Source organism: Nelumbo nucifera, chromosome 6, assembly GCF_055504915.1.
Source record: "Nelumbo nucifera cultivar China Antique chromosome 6, China Antique-T2T, whole genome shotgun sequence".
Taxonomy (NCBI): Eukaryota; Viridiplantae; Streptophyta; class Magnoliopsida; order Proteales; family Nelumbonaceae; genus Nelumbo; species Nelumbo nucifera.
In genome coordinates, this window is record NC_142654.1 from 11626473 (window position 1) to 11644175 (window position 17703).

General features: G+C 35.9%; 1 protein-coding gene across 2 annotated transcripts; it reads left to right on the top strand.

Moving 5' to 3' along the window:
- The first annotated feature begins 8655 nt into the window (after nt 1-8655).
- On the top strand, nt 8656-17530 carry LOC104587940 (neutral/alkaline invertase 3, chloroplastic-like). 2 transcript variants are annotated; one of them, XR_002022171.2, is made up of 8 exons: nt 8656-9017; nt 9566-10325; nt 12371-12536; nt 12651-12862; nt 13906-14399; nt 14495-14543; nt 16696-17104; nt 17208-17530. XR_002022171.2 is itself a non-coding variant. In XM_010245726.3 (7 exons), the coding sequence occupies exons 2-7, from the start codon at nt 9594-9596 to the stop codon at nt 17020-17022; spliced, it is 1980 nt and encodes a 659-aa protein (XP_010244028.1). In that variant the 5' UTR covers nt 8656-9017; nt 9566-9593; the 3' UTR covers nt 17023-17530. The 2 variants fall into 2 exon arrangements, 1 of the variants encoding a protein (XP_010244028.1); XM_010245726.3 differs by having other exon boundaries at nt 16696-17530.
- Nucleotides 17531-17703: the final 173 nt, after the last annotated feature.

Here is a 17703-nt window from a genome sequence, read left to right on the forward strand (position 1 = left end):
TAAAAATAAACTCCCGTATGCTTTTAAGACAGCTAAAAATCAATTTTCTGATCAGTGGTGGAGTTAGGAATTTTCTTTTTTGGAAAGAGAAAATGGAGAAAGGGCAAGTTAAATAAAAAAATGAATTAACTAGGGAGTAGAAGTAGGGTATGGAGAAAAGTGGTTTGAGAAGGTTTGGGTTCTATTACATTAAAAAAAGACAAATTTTCTTTTCTTTTAGGAGTTGGAGGAACATTTGAGAATGATCCTTTATGTTTTGAGGGGGCCAAGAACCCCACTTTATTAGATTTCCACCGGGGGAACCCCACCAATACTCGGTTCCACCCCTGTTTCTGATGTAGCTAGTTTTACTAGCTTTTTTAAAACAACTCTATCAATGTTGAAGCCCTCCCAAACAAGTTTTTAATTTCACCAGAAAGTTGGTTTAATTTCTCAGTTTAATATAAGTGTTTTTGGGTCTTTTTTTTTCACCAAATAAATCAGTTTAAACCAAATTTAATTGGTTCATTTTTTAACCAATTGAACCAATTGGTTCATTTTTTAACAAATTTTTAACCAAATAAATCAGGTGTTTTACGGCCTAGGGTGAAGAACCAGTTTAATTGGTTCATTTTTTAACCAAATAAATCAAAAATTTTGGTTTGATTTTCCATTATTTCGGTTAAAACCAAATTTCATTAATATATTATAGATAATAAAATTTTGTCATTTCAGTTAACAAATTTTGAACCCTAAAAACCAAAATTTTTTATTTGATTTTTGGGTTTTAACCAAACAATACTCACTCCTAAAAGGCCTACCTTGCATTGCCAAATGCTGCTGCATGAAAGCCCTCCCAAACAACCACTATATTCAAGCCTATAATAACCTTCTCAACTTTCTATTTCTATTTTATTGTCTATCAAAAAACTGAATATAATCATTGTTTTCTTTTTTTTATATGGGTTCAACTATGATATTCGAAAGATTTTTTACCAATCAAGTGGAATCATAAACATAGTAGCCAATCAGATGTTATTTCAAAATTCTTTCAATACTATATCTTTTCCGCATCATAAATTTTTCCTATATTCTGAAATATTATACAACGGTGTAACCCATCCCCAAACCCATAACCACCTCTCGAGGTACAGGTGGTCCAAGTCCACGCTACAACCAGCAGGATACCTTAACAGTCCTAGATGATAAGGCGATGCAAAAATTTTTGCACTTTCCCACCAGAGAGGCCTTTAACATCCACCATGAGCTAGGACTTAGGACTTACGAGTATGGGACCGTTCCCACTTTTATAAAAGAAGCGAAAGTCAACTATCTGGTATGCCACTTGCACGGTAGTTGCACCCACATTAATGGTATAGTGGTATTGGTATGTTAATCGAGTCAATTGGATTTCTATTTTGGACCTGAGTTTTTTTCCTTTGGGCTGTGTTTGGTTTCAGTCCAAATCTATTTGCACTAGTATAAATACATAGGAGTGTAAATGTAAAAAAATACAAATTCTTATTTAATTTTATTTTAAATTTTACTTTATTCTGCTTTATGTCTTAATTTATTTCATTTATACTACAATCAAACAAAATAAAATAAAATTTGAAACAAAATTTGATCAGAATTTACACTCTAATCATTTGAACTGCCATGATTTTGCATCAATGCGAATTTATTTGCATTGTAACCAAACACAGCCTTAGAAGGGGTTAGGGATGCAATCAAATTGAGCTTTAATTGAATATTTTGGGTTTGAATTCAGTTAGGCTTAATTCGAGTTTGATGATAATTGAGTTTGAATCTTAGGGTAAGTTTTATTATATATTAATATTAATATTAATATATTATTTAGATTATACACAACTACATATATTAAACAACTTATATAACATATTATACTAAACCATATGGTGCCATTTTTATTTAAACTTAAAAGCAGAACACATCATTTATCAAATTCTCAAACCAAAATTGAACTTATCGAATAACCAAATTCGAACAGAAAAATAGAGTTCAAATCAAACTCAAATTCAAAGTCAAATATAGAAGTATTTTAGTTGAATCAATCAAAGATATCTTTGAGGTTTGATTCGGCTCTCAATTTGATAGAACCCTAGAAAGGGATGATATGGCTAATCCAAATGGTTTAGACCCTTACTCTCCCATTCCACATTGTCCATGTGAGGTCGATACCTCACCACTATGTCTAGAGATGCATACAAGCAGTGATCAAGCATCCAGAGTCTTAACAAATTTTAGAGTTTTTTTTAAGAAAAGAAATTAATTTTAGAGTTTCCACAATAATAATGCACTATAAACACATGGGCCTCTGTATGGAGCTTAAGGCCCATCTTTTTGTTTGTATAGGTGAGAACACTTAAACACGTTTCTTCTTTTAACTTGTCAAAGAATCTTAATAAAACTTGAGAAATTGTTCCTTACATTAGGAAACTTGAGAAAACAATGTTTTTATAAACATTAGAATAATTAAGTTTCCCTTTCAACTTTTTATGTGTAAAATATTCCTTGGGGATCCAAATGCAGCCTGAAATCAAATATTGCCCTTGTCTTACTTTGTATTCACTTATTTAATGGATATTGACTAATCACAACCTGATTTGATGCAAGCAATGAATTCGACATCCAATAATAAAAATTAGGAAAATAACCTGCATAGTTTATGTGAATTCTTAAGTCTTCTTTCAACAGATTTAAATTCATAACTTTATAAGCATATCCACGAAGTCTACATCTACTTAGTTTTAACTTTATCTGGAGAAAAAATATCTTATTCGTCATACCGAAAAGACTACTGGAAAAAAAAAATTTGCCACACAAAAAAGAGGATAATATGATGACGCATGGGAACCCCATTAAGAGCGCTAGCTGTTTCAGCTTCCACATGGAAAAAGAAGGATAAGGCTTTTGTAGAATTAAGTACAGAACTAAAATCCTTGACCTGACTGCAACACGGGCCAGGTGTTAGCTCAAACAACCCAACCCAAAAATGTCGGGATTGGATCGGGTCAGGTTGAAGTTTGACTTAGGGTCGAGGCCTAAGTCAACTTGAATCAATACCCAATTAAACTTTATATTTGTATGTAAAAATCTTGTATAAATATGCATTTATTTACATAAATAATTAAGTATATATATATATATATGTGTATATAATTATATATCAATAAATGTATTCATATATGTATGTATCTATTTATCTATCTATTTATCACGTCAATAAATTTGAGTTTAAAAGCAGAATTTTTATAAAGTGTGATAATTAGGTCCTCTTGTATGTAATAATGTCAAATTTTAATTAACCTCAATCCAGCCTGGAGTATAGAAAATAAAAACAATTGAAAAAAAAACAAAAAAATAGGAAAATTGGACTAATTAACCTAAACCAACACAAAAACCCTAACGTAGACCCAACCTGAAAACTTAGGGTTGGGGGTTCAACACTCAACAGCTTGAGTCAGACTAAGGTTGACCTCAACCCGACCTAACCCAGTCCCCCTTGCACCCTATTAAGGAGTTCTGAGGGAAAAATAATAGATAAATAATAAGACCAGATTCAGGTTAAAGGCATAACTCGAATATTCTATAGCCAGCCAGATAAGTCACACCAGGATTCAAGGAATCCTCCTTGTTGCCATCAAATATTGTTCAAAGCAGATATCACCATTGATAGGTAGTTTAGTATCAAAGACATTCTCAGTTGTCACCGGCGCTTAGAAACTTTTTGATTGAACACACTAGGTACCCATTTGACTCATGAGGCTATTATCACTAGCTTTCTTTTCAACTGGTTTAATAACAGAATCGACCAGGAATATGTCCACTACTCCCATTTGAACTTGTTCGAGAAGACCTGAGTGGCATATACAACGCCACCACCACCACCACTACATAATTCATGGTTATTATGACATTTGATTCGGTTCATGATGTCCAGTTTTGAAATGAAGGCGAATATAAACATAACCATTTTCCTTGTCAAAAGATAAGATCATTGAATTTTGCTCCCTCACTTGTCACTAGTCTAAAGGCCCTTGACATAATCAATCTTTTCACTCTTCGATCGCGTCTGTTTGTTTACCGTCCCGGGACGTTCGGTATGGATGCTTTGCACATCCGTTGCGTCCATACATTAGAAATCGGGATGAAAATGTTGCAAGCATGAAATGATGCCATGCAACATTGTTTATAATTTATTATACATCAGCAACATCACCTAGGCAAAAGGAAAATACAAAAATTTTTAAAAGGGTTTGTTTGTTTTTATGATTTTGAGAAGGGAGAAAATCAATCAATAAGATTTTGGTTTTTATTGGTCAAGATATTCATGTTTTTATTTTTCAGATTTATGTAGGTTTACAAAAAAATCATTTTTTTTTCAGGTAATCAATACCCATACCCATTTTTTAGGTGTACCACTTGGATGGGATAAAATTGCCCTTTTTTAATAATGATTTTTTATGGCTAAAATGAACATTGTCTCATTATTAGGAAGTAGGAAATTAATAAAAGAACATGAGTATGAGAAATACTTATCCGAATCAAGATTCTAAATATCAATATACTCAATACGCCCAATATCAGTACTTTTTTTGTACTTTTTAAATTTTTTTCAAATCCGATTTAGGGGGGCTGGTTTAAGGTTCTTCCACCCCCTGAACCGGTCAAAACCCTAATACACTCTTTTTAGAGGCGTATCGGGGTGCTCCCAATACAATACATATTGGCCAATACGGGCTAATACGTGTTGATTTTTTGAACCTTGATACGAATAAGTGCATTTACCTAAGTAAATTACTTCTCAAAAAGCAAAGCCTAAAAGTGAAGTTCACATAATATGTATTTGGTTCCATTGGCATTTATTGCATATGAAACAAAATGAAATAACTGTTTGGTTTCACCATTTATCAAATAAACATAAAAACTAAAACACTTTGATTTTTGTGCATGGGGCATTTGAGGAAATACCAAATTCTTGTTTCCCCTAACGCCCCAGTATTTCTTGAAACCAAATGTTGATGTATTACACTTTAATGGGTATTAATCTGAGGTGGAGAATAAAAAAATATTTAACGTGAAACCCAACTAAACAACAAAAACAAGAAACATTTAAAGTAAAAAAGTATAAATAATGTTTAAAATGAAAAAGTACAAATAAACAACCACCCATAAATATAAACAGAACAAACACACTCAGAATCATAGATAAAAAGAATACAAAATCGTTTATACTTGATAAATCTACCAAATAAGATGCAAGTATAATTGCCTAATAACAGTAGACACAAACACCAAACATACCAAATACTCACTTAGCTGAACAGCCAAAGAAACCTTGGTTCAGACTTCAGACTGTTCAGTCTTGGTTCTTTTTAGATTTTTCTTATATTGTTTATTACAAAGTAAAATCTATACATAGCCAAACACAATTCCACGATCCTAGTTTTTCTTTCTTATATTGTTCATCATGGTAAACTACTGTAGTCATCGATCCAAAACTAGTGTGGAGATCTGAACCTTCTGGCTCGCAGTTGAGAGAGATTGCAATTACCTCCAACGCTGATAAGACAAACTCTAATCAAACAACTTCATCTATTCTTCATGTGATATTAGTACTAGTACTACTAGAAAGACATTTTTGTGCCGTCACTCGCGTGAATTGAAAGCTGTGTCCACACTGTGTCCCCCACCCATCGATCTTAAGAGATGGCATACCATTTGGATGAACCATATCCAACAAAACATGTCTTAATTGGGGAATTCGGCTTCAGTCAGGGCAAAGTACATTTGGAAAGTTTTTACTGCTTTGAATCAAGAATATCTCCGTACTTGTGTGTTTTATTTCATGAGGATATATTTCCAATGTAAGGTTATAAAAAGCTGTTAGAATGGAGCGGGCACAAATTTGCCTTGATAAAAGCCGATCTCCAAACTACAAACAAGGCATTGTCCAGCTACCGTGAACTCATGAAAGAGGTACTTCTTCATAGTTCAAATCAAACCACAGCCATACAAATGTAACCTAGTCAGTCTTTTTCTTGATCTGTTTGGACTCTGGACATCTCCAGTACAAGTTACTTAGGCTTGTTTCTGCATATATGAATATTTTGCCACGTGGAAAGATGATGTGGCAAATCTAAGCCATCAAATTTGTGAAGGATTCAAAATCACAAGATCACCCAAATTCATGAAGCGGATAGACAACAAAAGTTGGGTTGTGGTTATGCAAAACTAGATTGGGCATCTAGGCGACTAGGCCCAAATGGTTGGATGATTCCAGAACCTCAGCAATTCAATAGGTACCAAGTTGCAGCAGTGAAAGCCCAACTGGTAAGCTTTTAGGCTTTCTTTGGAGATGGATTGATCCACTTCTTAGGTTACATTGACCTTCATTAGAGTACCTTTGGTCATGGACTCTATTGTACCAGCCCCCAAGTTGTATCTTGTATGTATGGTGGCCCGATGTTCAGTTCAGTCCAATCCGACTTCAACACAGTCCCATGGCCCATTGGTTGCGTTGGAGTAGAATTTGGGCCGTAAAGCTTGGGTTTAGGGCAACTGAGGTCCATGCTTAACACTTCAATCTTGGGCTCAGCCCTGACCCAACTTAGACAAAAGCCCGAACTGACTAGCCTAAAAGTCTAGGGCTTGTTTAAGCTTAAATGTGATTGGAACGGGCTTGGGGTATCCGAGGCCTCAACTCAATCAGATATGGGTTAAGTTCAAGCTTCTAGGTATAGGCCCATCCTAAAAACCAAAAAATCTAAGCCCAATCCTTGCAAGTCTTGGGTTGGGTCGGGCTGGGCCCAAGTTGCAGCCCTACGATTTAGATAGTAGAAGCCTGGGTCGCCTTTCATTTTGCTTTTTGGTTGGTCATCCACATGAACATCGCCATAAAGATCGGAAATACATTAATAGTTTGAGAATAACATAATAAAAAGCAAGCTTCAGGTTCTCTACAACTACAACTGCAATAACACCTAACAAATGAATATTTTTAGTATATTTAAAAGGTGGGTTTTGCTTGTACAAAGTGGCCATTCTCAGACTTGACCACTCATGCTCAATTGCTCATCGGCCTGAGTTATTATTGTTGCACCAACAAATGGCCCTCTAAGGCTAAATTTGATTTGATACAAAATAAAAGAAATAGAAAGTTGAGAGAAAATTACTGATTAAACCTTAACAGGCGCCCTCCTACAAAAATGCATAAGCATGAACTTTTTTTTAATAAATCTTGAAAAATATCTATAATGCCTTCCAACGACAACGCAAAATAATTTTTATGACCATTAAATCTTAATAAGGCTGCATTTGGCATTCCTTGTTTTAAGGATTTATCTCCTTTTGGGGGTTAAAAATCTAGTGTTTATAGAGGCATTTTAACCTTAAGAAGCCTTAAAATAAGGAATGTCAAATGCAATCTCAATGATTTTAAATTACATGTATCCACCATTATTTTCCATTCAAACAAACTTTATCCACACTATGCAAAACCTACTTATCCATATGGAGATAAATTATGAATAAATTATGCCAAACGCAGCCTAAGATTACTTTGACGTGAAGTGAGGTGGCGCTTGTGAGGTTATTGTGAGATACCCACCCAGTGAGGAGCAGATTATTCCAATTCAACGGTGAAATAGGCTCTACGTGCCCATATAAATGGCATGACTTTTGTGGTAGGCAGGCCTGTGGGCTGTGGCTATACTAGTATAGTAGACCGAAACCAAACCACAAAGGGAGTAGATGTGGACCAGGGCTGTTCATAAGAAGGCCCAACCCCATCAAATCGACCAACCCGGACTGACCCAATTCGAGTCGGTCGAGTTTTCATCAGTACGGGTTGGTTTCGGGTTGTGCAAATTCCTAAATCGATGATTCGGGTCAGTTTTGGTTTTCACACAAGAAAACCGAAACCGACCCGAACTGAACCGACTTAGTTCCTAGTTCAAACATGAAGTTCCAAAGCCCATTAGACCACCTAGTTTTTGAATGGTTATAAGAAACTTTGGATTAGTGAATAGTGATTAATGAACAACTTTTGTGATTAACTTTTTATTTAAATTTTATCATTGGAGATGGCTGAAATAATGTTCAATTTATGTCTGTTTTTAAAATTAGCAATATTTTATCACAGGGATGAATTTAGAACTGAAACAGACCCAACCCGACTCAAACCGACCAGGTCGATTTTGCTTAATATTGGATCGTTTTCAGTTTCTATGTCAGATAACTTGACTAGATCGAATCAATTGAAAAAACTATAATAAATCGACCCAACCCGACCCATGAACAGCCCTAGATGTGGTGGTAAGTAGTAACTAGTAGGGCAAGTCAGTTCGGATATATGTTACCGATAAATGCTAACAACATTGTCCCGAATGGTCATGACAGTCGTACATAGGATAAGGCAGATATTCTCAATCTGCGGCTGCAGTGGTCTATTAGAATAGTGTTGGGAGTGTTTTATTGGTAACAGATCCCTACCACTTAGCCACCTCAATCCACCAATGATCCCCATCTCGTTCCGATCCAGAATTTCAGGCCTAAAGAGATCAAAATTCTTGAAAGATCGGATGGTCAGAAGTGACCAGACGATTCCACTCACGTGGGCCTCCTTAGCTCATCCAGGCATCCACTCCACGTACGAGAGACGTGTCAGCAACCTTGTGGTAGTCCGGACTCCGGAGATATTAACGACGACGAGTCGACGAAAAAGAGGAGCTTCCTCCATCAGATATTTTTCTTGATCCGTTACAAATTAACCGATGGAAAATAGAATTTGATTGAATCGGCGGTAGAAATAGGATTTCCTTCTGTAACGAAAATTTGAAACGGAAAACCGAGGAGAAGGATTGGAGATTGGGATTCCGGTTGTCATAAGAAGCGAAGCCCCAGTTATTTAAAATCATCAAAAACGGTATTCTCAGATTCTTCTTTCCCACATTTCTGGCTAGACATCTTCGGTTTTTCGACCACAGGTCCATAAAAAAGAATAATTCTACAAGGTACGAGACTCATTCTGTTTTCAGTTTTTTTTTTTTTTATGTTTTTTTTGGTCGTTGAAGACATTTAATAGAACGTTAGATTCTGATTGGTTTTCCTAATTCCCGATCAACTTTGTCGGATTTTATTGCAATCGGTGAGAAAGAACTGAGAATAAATTAACATTTGATTTCTGTGCCAATCAAATGGTTGAATGGTTAAACTTGTTACATGTATGGATCTGTAGAACCCTAAATTATAAATTTTAAGTATATCCTTTTATCGGGCGATTAGTTAACGTTGTGTTGATCACACAGGTCCTGTTCTTTCTATTACTGTCATTATGTATAAATTTGTGATTTTCAGGTCCACAATATATACTTAATTTGCCTTCTTGTCAATCTCAACGTTTCTCCATTTAACAACTTGTTTGTTGTCTATGGAAAATTAAACCTGATATATTGAAGTTTGGGCTTTTTTTGATAGTTGACTGTCTATTTGTTTGCTTTTTGCTTTTTTTGATAGTTTCTGCTTTGGTACCTTAAATCTTGTGGTTTGTTTGAACGTGTAGGATATTGGACCAAATACAACACATTAAAATGTCACTTGTGTCGCCTAGCACTTCAGAAGCAGTTTTGCAAGTTCTGTCTGCAGCTGTACCTAGACTTTTATTCCCTGATCCAAGTTGTAGCAAATTAGACTCAAATTTTCCTTCAAAATCCCATATAAAATGTAGAAAGAGAAGAAGTTCAGTTTATATGCAATCTCTAAATTGTTCAATAGTGATGCAAAGTTTCCCAAGGATCTCTAGGATTCAGGGGATAGGAGCTATTCCCCATGGAAATGTTTTACCTGCTCGATCAAGGTCTCTATGCTGCCAATGCCAACGTGCTGACAGTATTAGTGGTCTAACTGCAAAGGATGGAAATGGAAACTGGTTATTGGACGCAGTTCAGAAACCTAACCCACTCAATGGTGTGATGAACACTCCAAATGTTCTAGAGTTTGGAGAGGTCCAACAATTGGAAATTGAAAAGAAAAATCCCACTTCCAATGGTAAGTTAGCTGCTGTTGAAGCAGTCAAAGAGAACTTGCATAAGGTTAGTGTGGATTCCCTTGAGGATGAAGCATGGAATCTTCTACATGATTCTATGGTTTATTATTGTGGTAGTCCGATTGGAACAATTGCTGCAAAAGATCCAACTGATTCCAATGCACTCAACTATGATCAAGTCTTTATTCGCGACTTCATACCTTCTGGAATGGCTTTTCTTTTGAAGGGAGAGTATGATATTGTTCGGAACTTCATCCTTCACACACTTCAGTTACAGGTAAGCCATCCAAGTGAAAACCCCATTTGGTAGTGATTCTATTTAAGGTCTGTTTTTGAATTTGGTATACATTATCTGTTCACGAGGGTCTGATAAAAATTATATCCTCTTTCTTTTATTTTATTTTTTTTCATTTAGGAAATTCCTATGCTAACTGGCCCTAGTAAGGTTTTATTCACTCAAAGAAAGTATTGAGACTATTTTAGTCCTTGGCTTCTTTCTACTGATCACCCTGAGTGCATTCCCTTTATGCTATACTAATTATTTTTCCTTATTTTAGTATGCTCCTAATTTCCCAACTGACGGTTCAAACTCCACACTTAGGGATGCAACTTAGGTCAGGCTAGGTTCGGTATTTGTTAAATTCTGAATGGACCTGAGCCTGAATACAGGCCCAATCTAGTTGAAATTCTTCAACTTGGGCAGTCTAACATGCAGCCCTACCTCCACTGGTCCACAGGGCAAGCCACAATTGGGGGACATAATCATCAATCTAGACTGTTCAAATGTTTGGATGGCCCTTGGATTGGGGAATGGTCCAACATTTGTGGGTCTGCCTGAATGATAAATATTCTATAGGAGTTTGTGACTTGCTTGAATGAAAATCTGTACTAATAAGGGTGAAGCATTAGTAATAAATCCAGAAAAAAGAAAAAAAATGAAAATCTGTATTTTGAGTCATCAACCCTGATTCAAAATAGTTACCTACCTCCTCAACATGGGCAGGAAACAAACTTAATATAATCTGGATAGCTCCAACCATGTGAAGTAAATCCCTTTACATGGACAAGCTCTCATATTTACAACAACAGTGCTGCCAGTAGAGTTTAGTGTTGGTCCTTAGCTCCTTATAAGTTACAATTAAAAAAGTGGCCCAACATTTGGATGGTCTAGATCTACAACCATGTATTATGTGTTTTATAAAATTCATAATGCTGGTTTGCTCATACTATTTTTTCCTCATTAGGTGTCTTTAGTAGAAGAAAATAAAAGGTAAAGAAAAGATGGATTAGGGGACAGAAAAGGAGATAAATCTGCTTTTCTGTTTCTATTTCTATTTCAAACTCAACTGATTCTTAATTAATGGTCTGCTTCATCATGGCACAAATTAGCTTAGGCTGCATTTGTCATTCCTTATTTTAAGGAGTTATATCCTTTTTGCAGTTAAAATGCCCCTATGAACACTGAGTTTTTAACAGTAGAAAGGATGCACCCTTAGACAAAAAAATATTTTCTTGTGAACCAAAAGTTTACACCTCAACATAATTTGAATGATAGCCTGAGTCATTATATAATTTTGTGGGCATGCCAGTGTTACATGGACACATATCTAGGAGTTAGAATCTGACATGTTCAAGAGTCTGAACTTGGCAATATGAGAAAAAATTGACTCATGGACACGGCCAAGGAAAAGTGTATACTATTTAAAATAGGTATTTTTTGAACTCTAACATTATATACCTGCAAAAGATGTTGTCTTTGTTGCTTAGTAATGTTTGATGAGAAAAATGGCATTCATCTTTTACATTAGTTGTTCATTTATTTCAAATAAGCTAGGAGATAAAAAGGAAATGTTACATAAAAGTCTCCTCAGGACCATGGAGCATTGGACTTCAATGTGTATCTTGACATGGACAGGTCTTCTATTTAGGAGAGTGTGTGCAACATTTAGGCATGTTGGGAAATCATTTGCCCAAGTTTAGAATTTATATCTTAAGGAGAAAAGTTTCCTCAATAATTTGTGGAGCATCAGACTTCAATGTGCATCTGACATGGACAGGTCTTCCATTTAGGAGAGTCAGTTCAACACCGAGGCATGTTGGGAAATCATTTGCACAAGTTCTTAAGATATGAATGCGCTAATTGATGGCCTGTAAAATGTCTGAAACTTCTGGTTTTCCTTGAAGAAGAGTAGGATTGAATCTTTTTGTAGATTTGGAGAGCACCAGATTACTGGCATTGCCAATGTGGCCACTTGATCTAAATCATGTGACTTAGTTAATTTGCATTTGTATTTTAATACTTCTCACTTCTCATTTTGACAGAGCTGGGAGAAAACGATGGATTGTCATAGTCCTGGTCAAGGCTTGATGCCTGCCAGCTTCAAGGTGCGCACTGTTCCACTTGAGGGTGATGATTCTGCAACTGAGGATGTTTTGGATCCTGATTTTGGAGAGGCAGCAATTGGTCGTGTTGCACCAGTTGATTCTGGTAAGTAAATTAATCAGATCTCCTCTTACAGTCTTACCTGTAGAAGGATTATCTTGTATTAACACCTCTTAAAAGATGGTTTCTGACTTTCTTTATGAATAATTTCAATATCAGGCTTGTGGTGGATTATACTGCTACGGGCATATGGAAAATGCTCTGGAGATCTTTCGGTTCAGGAGAGAATTGATGTGCAAACTGGAATTAAAATGATTTTGAAGCTATGCCTTGCAGATGGTTTTGATATGTTCCCAACGTTGCTAGTGACTGATGGTTCTTGCATGATAGATCGAAGGATGGGAATTCATGGCCATCCTCTGGAAATTCAGGTAGATAAATGCTCCTTTTTTTCTAACTTCCATTACAACCATCGATGATCAATTTCTTATTTTCTTTTTGCCTTGTCTTAGATAACGCATCTAGTTAACAAAAACATTTCAATTAAGAATAACTTGTCTTTTTAACACCCCCACCTATGCAAAGGAAAAAAAAGTGTTGATTAATGCCCCACATCTACTTGGAATATTAACTTGCATAAAGTTAATTCTGCTATGCGTATATGGTTTAAATTAACTAAGACCCAAGCTGTTTACAAAATTAAGAACATGAAAACAAATCTGATGAATTATTAACATTTTTTGACAAAGCATTAAAGAAAGACTTTAAGGACCTTTTTGAATTCTTTGATAATACTGTAATCAAGCAGGAATTGATAATAGGCCAGAGAATAGAGTTTAAATGAAAGCCATTTTTAGCTTATTGATAAGAACTGGCATACTGTTTGTGAGATATAAGTGTGCCTTGATGTACAGTCCCTTGGAAAAAAACAATCTTGAGTTAGAAATTGTTAGTTTGTAAGATATAATTGTGTTAATCATATATAATATTTCTTATGATACCTGAGTCAGAAACTGTTAGATTGAATTTCTTTTTTCTTTTTAGGTATTGATTGTTTTGAATGAGAATCAAGTTTTTTTAATTGAAACATTTGCAACTAATGAAGTTGATGGACCAAAAGTCTTTTATATGCTTTCAAAGAAAACCAAAAATGTCCTTGGTAAACATCTTCTGAATTTTTCTAGTGTCATGAAACTGAACTGTAACTTCTATCTTACTCATTTTAGGCATCTAAAAGTTCCTGGCAGCTAGGCACTCCATACAGGTAGCCTTGTATAGAGTATACCACACATTTAGAGGGATGGAACTTCCCATTTACAGAACCATGAAGGAATTCTCTCATGGAAAGAATTCCATGAGAAGATGCACATACGGATACGGGAACCTGTATGTTCCCATATTTACTTTACTGAATTGGACCGTCCTTGCTACATGCTAGAGAACTATTATGTTCACATTTTGCATGTTCTTGCAGGCATTATTTTATTCGGCACTACTTTGTGCAAGAGAGATGCTTGCTCCAGAAGATGCATCAGCTGACTTGATGCGAGCACTAAACAACCGCCTGCTTGCATTATCATTCCATATCAGGAATTATTATTGGGTGGATATGAGAAAACTCAATGAGATCTACCGCTACAAAACAGAAGAATATTCATATGATGCAGTCAATAAATTCAATATCTATCCTGATCAGATTCCTCCTTGGCTGGTAGAATGGATACCCAATAAAGGAGGTTATTTAATTGGAAATTTGCAGCCCGCTCACATGGATTTCCGTTTTTTTGCTCTTGGAAATTTGTGGTCTATAGTTAGCAGTCTTGCAACAATGGATCAATCACATGCCATATTGGATCTCATTGAAGCCAAATGGACAGATTTGGTTGGGCATATGCCATTCAAGATATGCTATCCTGCTCTTGAAGGTCAGGAATGGAGGATTATCACTGGCAGTGATCCTAAGAACACGTAATATCCTCTGCTTGATGGTTGCAATATTCACCTATTTTTTTGAATTTGGCATGTTGTTCCATTGTTGACTTGATTCTGAACTTCTGATGCAGGCCTTGGTCCTACCACAATGCAGGTTCCTGGCCAACTTTGCTCTGGCAGGTCAGTCAAACTGTTCTCTAGTTTCCTAATTATGAATTTGATTAGAATGAACATGCACATGATATACAGACACATGCAGAAACAAGAAAAATAGAATTGAAAAGGGAGGGGGGAGTTGGGATGGACAACAGGGATTGTGTCCCTTCGTTAGAATGGTAACTCCCTTGAAAAAATATGATCTGAGACCCTTCCTGGAAACAAGTCTGCATCATGGTGAGGGTAATAACATCATCATCATCATCATCCAAGCCTTGTCTCAACTATATGGGGTTTACATGTATCCTATTCCACCAATCCATTCTGTTCAGTGCCATTTCTATTGTTAAATTATGAGACCTTAAACATTTCTTACCACTCTAGTGCATGTCCCTTTTGGTCTTTCCCGTAGGTCTTCTAGCCCCTTCAGTTTGTAACATTTTTTATATGGTCTATGTGCTGGATGTTCCTAAACAAGTCACAAGGTTGGTCAATGAGGAACCGTGATGTATTGGGATCCTAGAGTCATTATTAAAGTTTGGGGTGGGGGCCTGAAGGCAGATTTTCTTGTGGCTAGTTTTAATATTGGAGATGGGGGTGGAATTTAGATTCTTTCTATTATCTATACTACAAATAAGGAGAGTGAAAGGGTTGAATTATGGGAGGAATTGGAGGAATCTCATAGAGCATGGGGTTCCTTGGTGTCAAGAGGGAGATATAAAGAGAGTAAAAAGGGTTGTTGAATTATGAGAGGAACTGGAGGAAGCTCATGGAGTGTGGTGGTTCCTTGGTGAAGGAGGAGATATAAAGGAGACTGAAAGGGTTGAGTGGAGGTTCCTTGGTGTCAAGGGGGAGATAATGTGGTGGGTGTGTTTCGGGCTGGATGGTGCATCCTGAATTTGAAGATATTAATGGAGTCTGGTTTGGCTCGGATATCTGGCCTAGCTTGATATCTTTGTACAGGATGTAGCAAATGATGTATTTGTATAGTGAGACACTTGGACATTGTTGCGGTGTTTTCTCAAAACTCTTTTTGTCTTTTTCTCATTGTTATAAAAATGAATGCTAACCGTATTTTTGTAAATGCATGGCTAACATTTCCTCTTCTGATAAATCTTGCTTATAGTGTTATTACATCTGTTTTCACTACATCCATCCCAAATATTTAGTTCTTTATTTTGGGAAAGCACCACCTATTAACTATGGAGTATGACAGAAACAGGATCTTCTAGAGACTGTTAATCATATGTAACATTTTCTTATGACATCTGAGTCTTAAATTGTCAGATTGAATGAGAATTAAGTTTTTGGTGTTTATTGAAGCTGTATTGTGGCTATAGAAGTTGATGAACCAAAAGTATTGTATGCTTTCAAAGACACCCAAAAATGTCCTTTAGTAGACATTATATGAATCATGTTACTATCTATTATGAAACTTTAACTTATATCTTACTGTCTGGATATCTAAAAGCTCAGACTTTCTATACAGATAACCTTAGGGGGCGTTCTTTTTTCTGGATTTTGAGAGGGGGGAAAGTTGGTCAATGGGAATCAAAAATGCCCCTTGACCAACACTTGAATGGGACAAAAATGTCCCTTGTAATAATGGATTTTTATGGCTAAAATGGTCATTGCCTTATTTACATGGGAAATAAAAGAGCATGAGTAAATGCACTTACCCGGGTAAGTCTTTCCTGGGAACACTTACCTGGTTAAGTGCATTTCCTTGGGTAAGTAACTTACTGAAAAGTGAATGGGACCTAGATATCATATACCGCATATTTGAAGGGATGGGACTTACCCTTTACAGAACCATGAAGGAATTCTCCAATGGAAAGAAACTACCTGATCGAACTACACTAGCCATTATTTTAGATTTTTCATAGTTGTTTTCTGTGTCTAATCTAACCGTATGGAAAGAATCTGATTAATGGTCTGGTTCTTGCATTGACATTCTAGATGTCCATAAGGGTATCCACCCTTGAATAAAAAATAAATAAATAAAACAAAAAAGAGTATCCACTCACTCTTCCATATGAAAGGAATATGAGGACACCACGGTATCTATGTTTAATTTTCTCTTTTTGACTATTTGACATTATCATTTGGAATTAATGTAGTATTTTATTTAGGAGAGGGAAAATTCTTATGTGAAATAACATGAAACTTGTTACAGCTCACAGTGGCGTGCATAAAGATGAATAGATCAGACATTGCTGCAAAAGCTGTTGAGGTTGCAGAGAAGCGGATATCAAAGGATAGGTGGCCGGAATACTATGATACCAAAAGTGCAAGATTCATTGGCAAACAGGCACGCCTGTTCCAAACCTGGTCAATTGCAGGATATCTTGTGGCAAAGCTCCTCCTTGCCAACCCTAGTGCGGCAAAGATTCTAATAAATGAAGAGGATCAAGAGCTCGTCAATGCCTTATCTTGCATAATTGGTGCCAACCCAAAAAGGAAACGTGGTCGAAAAGGGATGAAACAGAGCTATATAGTATGAAGTTTGATGTCATAGAGTCCACAATTGTCCAGGGCCTTAGATGCAGAGTAATTACGCTCTCATCAATGGCATCCAGCAAAGGGTCTGGATTTTGATCTCCAATGATCCTTTCTTCTTACATGCGCTAATTTAGTTTGTATTATATGTTTAATTCATTTCTTTGTATTTTTATTATTTCTTGGCAGGTATTGAACCCCTGACCAAATTCCATCCAGAATCTCGTTCGTGCGCTCTCTCAAGATTAAAGAGATTCCATCCAGACAGAATCTCTCTGTATGTAGTTTGTATGATATGTTTAATTCATTTCTTAAGAAACAGGATTCCTGTAGCCGATCCCATAATAGTTGGGACAAGCTTAGGATGATGGTGATATACCTCAATGTAGGTATCAATACTTATTACAGTTAATGGCCTCTTTTTTATGGGAGTTATTCTATTTTGTAATTATCAGAATATGGGTTAATGAATGACGAATAAAGCCTTAAGATTAAAGAGCTTTTTCTTCAAATAAGTGGCATTTTATATTTTTAAGAAAAGTATCTACTTTCAGATTGAAGTGTTTTTTTTTTTTTTTTGGGATAAATCCAGAAGGTGTTACACAAGCCTGGGTAGCACGTTCCCACAAGTCACCCAATAGAAATCAATAGAAATCAAAGCACTTAGAAGATTACATAGATTTAA

Bases quoted from the DNA above. Each gene is read 5' to 3' on its own strand.
- LOC104587940 (XM_010245726.3), top strand. From the start codon at position 9,594: ATGTCACTTGTGTCGCCTAGCACTTCAGAAGCAGTTTTGCAAGTTCTG. The intron at 12,863-13,905 runs GTAGATAAATGC...ATGTTCTTGCAG, and splicing joins GCCATCCTCTGGAAATTCAG to GCATTATTTTATTCGGCACT. The intron at 14,544-16,695 runs GTCAGTCAAACT...AACTTGTTACAG, and splicing joins GGCCAACTTTGCTCTGGCAG to CTCACAGTGGCGTGCATAAA.